This window comes from Gossypium hirsutum, chromosome D01 (genome assembly GCF_007990345.1).
Source record: "Gossypium hirsutum isolate 1008001.06 chromosome D01, Gossypium_hirsutum_v2.1, whole genome shotgun sequence".
Lineage (NCBI taxonomy): Eukaryota > Viridiplantae > Streptophyta > Magnoliopsida > Malvales > Malvaceae > Gossypium > Gossypium hirsutum.
In genome coordinates, this window is record NC_053437.1 from 58,444,951 (window position 1) to 58,455,975 (window position 11,025).

At 29.7% G+C, this 11,025-nt stretch overlaps 1 protein-coding gene across 2 annotated transcripts; it reads right to left on the reverse strand.

Moving 5' to 3' along the window:
* On the reverse strand, positions 1-4,596 carry LOC107922488 (probable magnesium transporter NIPA3). 2 transcript variants are annotated; one of them, XR_001691280.2, is made up of 10 exons: positions 4,009-4,596; positions 3,281-3,337; positions 2,851-2,941; positions 2,618-2,778; positions 2,381-2,508; positions 2,128-2,265; positions 1,655-1,747; positions 663-768; positions 225-470; positions 1-146 (listed from the first exon to the last, which is right to left on the reverse strand). XR_001691280.2 is itself a non-coding variant. In XM_016852554.2 (9 exons), the coding sequence occupies exons 1-9, from the start codon at positions 4,157-4,159 to the stop codon at positions 373-375; spliced, it is 1,023 nt and encodes a 340-aa protein (XP_016708043.2). In that variant the 5' UTR covers positions 4,160-4,596; the 3' UTR covers positions 1-372. The 2 variants fall into 2 exon arrangements, 1 of the variants encoding a protein (XP_016708043.2); XM_016852554.2 differs by having other exon boundaries at positions 1-470.
* Positions 4,597-11,025: the final 6,429 nt, after the last annotated feature.

The following is an 11,025-nucleotide window of genomic DNA, read 5'->3' on the forward strand; positions in this document are numbered from 1 at the left end:
TGCATGTACTGGTATCGTATTTGATTCCTTTCAGAGGTTCGCAGGGTGAGAATCCCCGTCCAATTGACATTGATGGTAGAACAAAGCAAAAGATAACGCTATGTATAGCCATTGCGCTCAACATTACATTACATAGGCCATATTTCCTGTATACAAGGCAAAAGCTTCAATCTACAGTCTCATGCTTGAAGGCAGAAGGGGGTAAGAGCCAAAGAAAATCTCACCTCCAACTGTCTCCAAATAATGAATAGCACGGACTAAAGTCGGTCAATAAAAATACAAGTTGGCATCTAACGGGTCTCTCCCCAGTAGCTATTTTTGAGCATTGTAGGAATGGCAGTGGTGACCTTAATTTTCAATTAAACATGTTCTCTATGTATCCTGCCGCTTAAGAGGAATGCCTTCACTGAAGCCATCGTCTTCTTCATGCTTTAATGATCTCATTGACAAAGATGTTGACAAACCTGGACCTGATTAAACATAGTTCAGCAATTGATTAAAATGCCAAAAGTAGAACCATTATGTTTCTTGACTACATAGAAGCAGTAACAAACTAACAGAGTAACACTGCAACATTCTTCCTCTGCTAACAGGAGATGGTCATTGGTGATTACGAATGACCGAGATAATAAATTCACAATTCAAGGTTCCAGAAAACATACCATCAGCCATATCCTTGGTTTTGTGAAGAAGAAAAGTTCCTGAAAGGATAGTCACGAACCCACACATCTCTGTCAGAATCTGAGTAGGACTCTGTCCATCCCAATCCTGATATCAGAAAAATTAAACTAAGCTAATTTCTAGGTCCATCCCAATACAAAACAGAGATCTAGAAATGCAGTTGTCATTAACCGCCGCTCAAATTTTTAATTTTAAAATAAAGTTTAGGGAAGCAGCTCTAATGGTCTGCTGCGTGGAAAAGTGGAAAGATGGAACGAGGAGAATGGAAAATTAAAAGAAAAATAAATTCCGAGTGTGCTTGATAGCAAGGAAAATGGGAAGAAAGTAAATTAAAAAAAAAAAGATCATTTTCCATCCTAATGCATAAAAGTAACTCATTCCAATTTGGAATAATAAGAGGAAAGAAAATGAGAAAGGTGAAAATGTGCACTTCACATGATCATGCATTGTTTAGAATTTTCATTTTCTTTCCTCTTTTTTCAACTTTACCAAGCAATGGATGGAAAGAATATTTCTATCTTTACTATCACGCACACCAATGGGAAATAAAAAAAATTTTCTTTCAATTTTTCATTTTTCCAATATTCTTTTCCACCTTATCATGCAAAGCCTTAGGGCTCAACAGCAAACTAAACAACCAGAGAAACAAATAGAAGTTCAATTTCATATCATAACAGTCACAAACAAACCAACTATATGAAGTCAAACAAGGGTATTGCAACTTAGAATTTTCAGTTACAACATCTTGAATGACCAAAGTTTCCACACTGCTATACATACAGTTCCCTTCCCTTAAGAAGCATACAACTTACATATAGGGTTAAGCAACTCTTTGCATGCTTAAGAAAATTTAATTGTGACCATCCTGAAAAGGGTTGTGGATGGTGTAGGCAGTATGAAGTAAGACATTGTGAACATTATAATTTAGTAGACCTTTTGAACCAGTCTGATAGCATCAACGACTAGAAATTACCTTAAACATGATTACACTAGCCAAAATGGTCAGTGACGTAAACATAACATAGTATATGGGAGAAACAACAGCAGTGTTGAAAGTATCAAGCGCCTGCAATTATGAAGATAAAATAAATTTTAAAAATAAAAAAGAATTGAAGTGCAAAACAAAAATTTTAAATCAGCAAGCAATGCAAAATCAAGGGGACCATGATTCCGGGAGTAAGAAAGCATAAATAGATAAATTTCAACTGATTTAATGTTTAAATTAATAATTAAGAACACCATAAACAAGAATATTGATAAGCAACGTTTGAGATGAAACAAAATAGACTTTGAATAAAAATGACATATTTACAATCTTTTTTCCTCTTTGCATATTTTTCTCACACTGAACATTTCCTCTCTTGTTTACTTTCTTTGAAGGGCCATTTCAAAATTATTCAAAAGTAAAAAGGGCAACTGTAGACATTCATTTAAATAATTCATTACCTTGTTTAAATAATTCATTTGGGTAAGCACACAAGTAATCACAACTAAAGTAAAGGCCCATGTCTGAGGATATACAAGCTGATTCGTTCCTGAAAAGGTTAACTTCAACGCAATACCAAGTGCTTTAACACTCATTACCTGTCAAATAACACTCTTAGCAAAACAATCTGTCGAAAACAAAAAAAGAAAAAAGGCAAATGCCATTGGAATGCAAACAGAATTATGCTACCAACAGCCTAGTACTGATGCATACCGAAATGGAACCAACAAGAGAGCAAACTCCAATATAAACCATAATATGTGTCTGTCCGTATTGTGGAACAAATTGATATATAAGTATGAAGACAGCTGTTAAGACCAAAGCTGTGTAAAACAGAAAGCCTGCAAGAAGATCAAAGAGGAACTAAGATCATTTTCTTTCTTTGCAGTTCAACAATTTAGAGCAGCAAAATGTGTTAAGAGCTAAGGACTATCTTTAAGAAAATGTAACCTGGTTCTGTAGCAAGATCCCAAACTTCTGTTACAGATTCAATCTGACGTTCTTGGGGAGCATGTAATACAATTGTTGTAGAGCCCACAACACACAAAATACAACCAAGAATCCCAAAAGTATGTAATCTTTCCCGCAAAATGATATGCGCAAGTACCGCACTGCGAGAGAAACAATGCTTAGCAATCAACTCTAGGTTGCCAAACCTAAATTTGAGTGTAAAGTTTCCTTGCCTGATAATGATGCTGAGGGCACCAAGAGGAGTGACCAGAATAGCTGGGGCAAATGCATATGCTGCAAAATTAGCAATTTCACCCACGACCACTGTTTCAAGGCCAATTACCAGTTAGAATTAACCACCTTTTCTTCAAGAATCATGAACCACAAGCAACTAGAACAACTCATTCTACTTAAAAAGACTGCAGAGTTTGATTAGTCCTTACACATTAAGAAGCAAGTATGGGATAAACATAAGAATTATTTTTCTATAAATGCGTTGACAATATCATCCCATTTTTAATTGGGATAACATAACTTTTTTAACATCCTTTAGGGATAATACATGGATAAAAAAAAAAGGAAAATAAAGAAAGAGGTTTCAGTATAAATGAAAAATCCATGAGATATTGAGTTAATGATCAATGAGAAATCAGTAAAACTTACTTGTTATCATGCCTGCCCACCAAAGAGGCTCAAGCAAGTAAGAATACCCTCCAACCCCTGTGTAAAATCCAATAAAACAATGTCATTGAAATATTTACTGCACATGGACAATAAGTCTCATAAAAAATGAAAAGGTTAACAACTACTAAATGATAGCAAATAAATTCTGAGAGTTCTTCAGAAAACTGAGGTAAATAAATAAAGAGGCTAATTGCAAAGCAACAGGACAATTTGAGGAATAGAAAAAGTCAAGTCATAAATGGAAAAAACTCTATTCGGTAGTAGCACAATATAAATGTAAAATCAGCAATTATATGGAACTTGAAACACCCAAGCATATCGTTTCCTCCTATTGCATCCCATAAAGAAATACCACGAATAACTTCTGCACAAAAATACATTGGCAAATGGCCATATTTCTTAAACAGGTTATAATAATAATAAAAAGTTATAGACGTACAATCAAAGATTCCAAGCAAACCCAAGTTCTAAGGGGTGCAATTGCATACTAGATCAACAACAGCTCAAATCAATAGATTTAAATGGTGAATAAAATTCCCAAGGCAAATTAATTTCCATCATTTACAATTCACTCGATTTCATTTTCTAGAGGAGGGAACTGTTATTCACAGAATCCGACTACAATGTAAATCATTTTAAATCCTAAACATAAAAGAAAAAAAAAAAGGGAGCTATTATACTAAAAACCTCGATAATATTCTGAGTACCTGCCCTGATGCCAGAAGCACCAGCTTTCTTCAAGCCTTTTTTCTTAACAATGAAACTTGCCCCAATAAATAAACTCGAAGAAAGCGCTAAAACCAAACCCTTAACATTATCCGAGGACATGCCCTCCCTCCACTTTTGGACAACCGCCATACTCTTAGCCCTAAACTTAAAAAAAAAAAAGAAGATAAAAATAAAAAGCCCTAATTCTCAGGGAATGCGGCAATTTTATGTAACCAGACTTGGCAGGATCCTCGATTTGCTCTGAAACTCGGACCGAGTCTAAAAAATGGGTTCATGGATCTCGAAAGAAATCTCAATTTTACACATTCAGGGAATCGATTTAAACCAGAACCTGCGTTACAAGAACACGGGTTAACGGATCTATAAGTATTGAAGGATCGAGAAATGGAAGATATCTATAATTGTTGTGAAGGCAGAGGCTTCCTGGATTGGAAGAGAATCGCGTAGGCGTTGAGGTTGAGGATTTTACTAGAATAACGACTCCTCGCCGACTCTGGTTTTGATTAACTTGTTTAAGCACCAAGTTTTCCTTTCTGATTTAGAACACTCATGGTCAAAATTTTCTCTTAGTATCTTTACTATACATATGTTATTGATTTAGTCCTGTAGTTTATTTCTATCAATTTTAGTCCCTTTACTTTTTCGACTTTTTAAAATTTCAATCTTGAAATAAAGAGTAGTAATTAAATTTTTTATGTGTATTAAAGTTGTAGATTTAATCCATATTCTCAAATTTAATCATTCTTAATCTCTATACTTTTCAAACTTTAAAATTTCAACATCAATATACTTTTCTGCAAGTAATACATGAAAATAACAAGTTAACATGACATTGAGCATGTGATAACGTGTTTCTCGCATAAAATTTTGAAAACAACAGAACTTATCGATTCATGACAGATTTTTCAAAATACAAAAAAGAAAATAACCAAATTAAAATATAAGATTAAATTCATAACTTTCGCATTATACATGGACTAATAGCAAAATTAACCCTTTTACAATATCCAACAACATACGCTTACTTGTTCTTAGAATTGGGATTCCAAGCTCTAGTCTCAGTAAGCTTTACATGGCAATCTGCAAATTGATGCATCAACCGGAAAAGTTTTTGGTTTTAATGAATCAAATCTAATTTGGGGCCTATTATTTCCAAGCAGATTATTAAACATGATGAAGATCTCGAAATCCCGAACTTTGAATCTAGCATCCAACCTAAAATCTCTTACTCATCAATTTTTTTAAAATCTCTTTTTAATTTATTATATGGCATATACTTAGGTAAAGTCGATTTTAATTTAAAATGTGAATATTTAATGTTTAAATGGTAACTTTACAAGCTCAATAGCTTGAATCCTTGCAGTAAGAAATGGTATATAATGAAATTAGCTCATTTGTAGCAATCTTGGTTCACTATACATGTGAATGAATAGGAGGATTTGGTAAATGCTAAGAATGGTACAAATGTGAGATTTCAACAAATATCTTTGAACTCTTATGTGTATGAATGGTATGTTAACTATGTTAGAATTTATAGGCTATGTGTTTTGGGTTTTGAGATCGTATTACAAATGAATTTGAAGTTTATAGGTGAATGTAAATAGGTACCAAATTATTCAAAGTTGGTATGTCACGTCGCGAAGAGACCAAGTTGTTATACCACTGCACAACTCCGAGCTTGGGTCGCTACGATGAGACCTACTCAGTATGTTGTGTTGCGACGAGAAACCCCCTGACGTCACGACGTCAACTTGATATATTGAAATTCTTACAATTTGGTCATATCTCAACCTCGAGTTAGTTTTAGAGCTTTCATAAGCTCGTATAAGACCCAGAAACTATTGTATAATATATTGTATGCATGATTGAGTTGTGATTGATCATTTAATAATATAAATTTATATTTTAGTTTAGTTTTTTTTTTTATATTTTGGGAATTTAGGTTTCACTTTTATTTTTTTTTTATTTGGGTTAGGTTTTAAATAAAATTTAAATTGGGTTTGGATTTGGTTAGTAATGGATTTGGGTTTAAATATATATTAGAGTTGATAAGTGCAAATATGGTTGATTTAGTTTAAACGGTTTTGAAAACATCAAATTAACTTATTACTTAACTTGACCTGAATGCATATATATATAAACTATTAATATAATATATATTATATTATACTATATAATAAAAGGGCTAACTTTCAAAAGTACTAAGAGTATAGGGGCTACTAAGAGTATAGGGACTAATATATATTATATTATATTATATAATAAAGAATATTTCAACCAGTATAATCATAAAAAATAATATAAAATACTTAATATATTTTGTACTACTATTATAGCATGTGATATAGTATTACATAATGTAACAATGTTTTAAAGTTGTTAATACAAATCGAATTTACCAACTGATTTGCTTGAACTGATTCGATTTGGTTGGTTAAGTCGATTTTAACTACTAACTATAATAGATGATATACTATTATATAATATAATATAATAATGTAGTATGTAACTATTTCTAAAACTTTAATACATATATATAACTATTATTATATTATAAATTATAATAAAAGACATAGTATTACATAATATTATAATATCTAATCATTAATGCATATGTACAAACTATTAATATATTATATATGATATGAAATGATATAATATCGTATTGTATTATATTATATAGTAATAAGACTAACTTTTAAATATACAAAGTGTATAAGGACTTAAATATTTCAACTAATATAATAATAAACCATAATATAAAATGATAATTAATTTATTATGTATTACTATTTCAGCATGTGATATAGTATTACATAATGTAATAATATATTTTAAAACTATTAATACACATATAACTATTAATTGATCCAAAATCGAAACCGAATTTACCAACCGATTTGCTTGAATTGGCATGGTTTGGTCGATTTAATCAATTTTAGTCACTAACTATAATGAATGATATACTATTACATAATATAATAATATAGATATGGGGAGGGATCTATTTACACCACTGTAAAACTAAAATAGTTATACACTCTTTTGTATCTATTTGTACTATTAATATTTTAACAATTTAACCTTTGAATTTATCGATATTATTGCACTTTTCATGCATATAAATTTTTGAATCGATCCAATCTCTATCATATTGATCTAAAATACTATATTTATTAATATTTATTGAATGGTCGAAAGGTTTTTGCATAAAACAAATAGTTAGGAATTTTTAATTTAAATTAAATTTAATATGCATGATCTATATAAATGAAATATAAAATGTGATAGTTTGATTATTAAAATATTATTTAGATAAAGCAATACAAAAAGGTGTAGAACTAAAGAGTTTTACACTAATGCAAATGAATCTCTCCACATAGTATATAGAGGTACTCATGGGCCGGGTTGGGTCCAACTAAAATTTTAAGCTCGTTTGCTAGGCGAAGCCCGACCTAGATAAAAAATGTTAAAGCCTGGACTCGACCTGTATTAATTTTTTATATAATTTTTTATTAAAATAATACATAAAAAATACTAAAAACATTAAAATAAATGTTTCCCAATAAATTGAAAATAAATTTAAAAAGAATATGTATACTTAAATAACACTAAGATAGGTGCAACTTAACAAGCAAATACCTCTAAAATAGTAACAAAATTAACAATAAAACAAGAGTTATACAATAACAATAAAATAGTGAAATGGTAGCAAAATAGTAAAAAAATACAAGAAAATAGCAAAAAATCGCTTTTTTTTACATATTCGGGTCGGGCCCGAGCCGAAAAAGCTTTACCCAAAGCCCACCTTGTTTTCTAAATGGGCATTATTTTTTTTCTAAGCCCACTTTTCGAGCCTATATTTTTATCCAAACCCTCCCACTTTTCGGGGGGGCCTTCGGGCCGAGCCGGGTGACGCAGCCTATGAACAGGTCTAATAGTATATAACTATTACTAAAAATATTAATATATATGATTATTATTATATTACATATTATAATAAAAGATATTATAACACCCCCAACCCGTATCCCTCGCCAGAATCGGATTACGGAGCATTACCGGAGTTTACAGATCAAACAGACAGAAATCTCAAACATTTTATATCATCAAAATAAGACATCAAAGCATCATTTTAATCCAAATTATAAACTCTCCAAAATTAATCTTATAACTTCATTTACAATCAAACCACAAAATAACTAATATTTAGACACTTTAGGTACATGCCGACATAAAGAAAAACATCACCATATTTGAGTTCGGAATCGTTGTTGGATGCTGAATCAGCGATCAAACTTAAGTACTTAATCTGCTCACGGAAAACAAAACCGTACACTGAGTAAAAACTCAGTGGTATTTCTATAATCTGAATTTTTAAAAAATAAAAAATAAAATATGTATAATAAAATGTTAAGCACAATTAAACATTTAAAATCACACAATATTTAATTTTCATCACTTGCTATATATAATACATTTGTTGGATGCTGAATCAGCGATCAAACTTAAGTACTTAATCTGCTCACGGAAAACAAAACCGTACACTGAGTAAAAACTCAGTGGTATTTCTATAATCCGAATTTTTAAAAAATAAAAAACAAAATATGTATAATAAAATGTTAAGCACAATTAAACATTTAAAATCACACAATATTTAATTTTCATCACTTGCTATATATAATACATTTCCATAATTTATTCACGTATCATTTAAACAATGACACTATTCATTCCACATTCAATTTATGAGTATATAACTCGTGTATTCCATCTATTTACAACATATTTCACACTTTATTTTCAGTTTACTATATCATATTCTTAGCCCAAAGTAAATTTTATAAAACACACCGGATATACGGAACAAATACAGAGGTGCATTATTATGCACTAATGAACAGAGAGCACTAAAGTGCTATACAAAGAGCACATATGTGCTAAACGGAGAGCACTGATGTGCTAGTAATCAGAGAGCTCCAACGTGCTAATAATCAGAGAGTGCACTAAGGTTCCTTAATGACATGCCACTAATATCCCAGTAGTTCTAAATTTCGTTTACTTGGGCATTAAAACTAAATTTTATACATATAAAAAATAATCCAATTATCATATTTGCACAATTTCACATTTACACATATATATTCATAATATATATGTATATATATATTCCAATTCAATTCAACCAATATAATTTCATCACATACCAAAACAATCCATTTCAATTGTAAAACACAATAATTCCCACCCCAATCACTTACCATAACATTTAATTAAAATACAACAATTAATAATTAGATTCGGATTATAGAAATACAAACCAGGAATTCCGAGCTATTTCTCATCGACTATATTTTTCCCCTTTTTAGTCGAGAATTCCGGTACGATGCTAGCTATGGAATTAAAACAATTAAAAATCATCAATACAACACCATTCAATCTCACATTAAATATTTTAATTTTTACTCAATATTTACCTAAATTCTAAATTAGTCCCTGAACCGAGACTAACTTTTATTTTCAAAACTAATTTTATATTTTCATTCCTTTCTCACTTTAAACGAATTTAACTCTCTAATTTCACCATAAATCCCTAATTTTGAAATTCTCTCATTTTAGTCCTTACTAATTCAAAACTTATATTTTATTTTACAAATCAATCATTTACTAACTCCTAACTTGAAATTCAATCAATTTAATCCCCAATTCATCAGTTAAATCAACATAACTCATGTCTAAAAATCTACTATCTTTCAAAATTTCAACATAAATCATGACATATTTTGTTCTAGAACTCCAAAAACTCAAAAATTACAAGAAAATGGACTAAATTGACTTACCAATCAACCTTGAACCTTGAAATCCCAAATTTTATTTTTCTTTCCTTTTTCCCCTGTTTTCGTTTTGCTTCTCTGCTTTTGTTTCAATTTCATTCTGTTTCCATTCTTTTATTTGTTTATATAATAATATAATATAATATAATATAATATAATTACTTATTTATTAAGTTAATATAATATAATATAATATAATATAATATAATATAATATATATTAATTAAAAATATCTTTGATATTTCTCTTATAAACCGCCTCAACTTTAGAAAAAAGGCGTAATTCCTCTTTAGTTCTTTTACTTTTTCTTTAATCTATAATTTAACTTTTACCCTATATGCAATTTAGTCATTATACCTAATTACTTTTAATTCAAGTAAATTCACTTAATCGAAACTTAATTAATTACACAACTAGCTTCGTAAATATTTATTAAACTTCGTAAATATTTATTAAAAATATTTACGAGTCCGATTTACGGGAATGGAGTCCCAGGAATGCATTTTTTTTAATTTGATCCTTTTTAATTAATTAGCCATCCAAACGTTAAAATTTCTTAACGAAACTTTAATACCACCTTAATGACACTCCGTAAATATTTATAAAAATATTTACGGCTCAGTTTATAAAAATAAAGTCCCGATACCTTATTTTCTAAAACCACTTGAACTTAATAAATCACTTATATAAAATAAATTATCAAATCAAAAGCCTTATTTTAAAAAAAATCACATTTGACTCGTAAATATTAAATAATAATATTTATGAACTTACTCGTCGGAGTTGGTGGCCCCGAAACCACTATTTCCAACAGCACTGAAAAACGGACTGTTACAAATATAATATTACATAATATTATAATGCTTAATCATTAATGCATATATATAAACTACTAATATATTATATATGATATTATACTATATTATATTATATTATATAGTAGGAGGGAATTAAAGCATATTTCAACTAATATAATAAACAATAATATATAATAATTAATATATTATGTATAATTATTATAGTATGTGCTATAGTATTGCGTAATGTAATAATCTATACTATAAATAAAGTCCGCCAACTCAATTAGGAATTTACGAGAATAATTTTTCATAATTAAAATAAATAATATTAATCGAGGGTGTTTTACTCTTTTCACTTGAA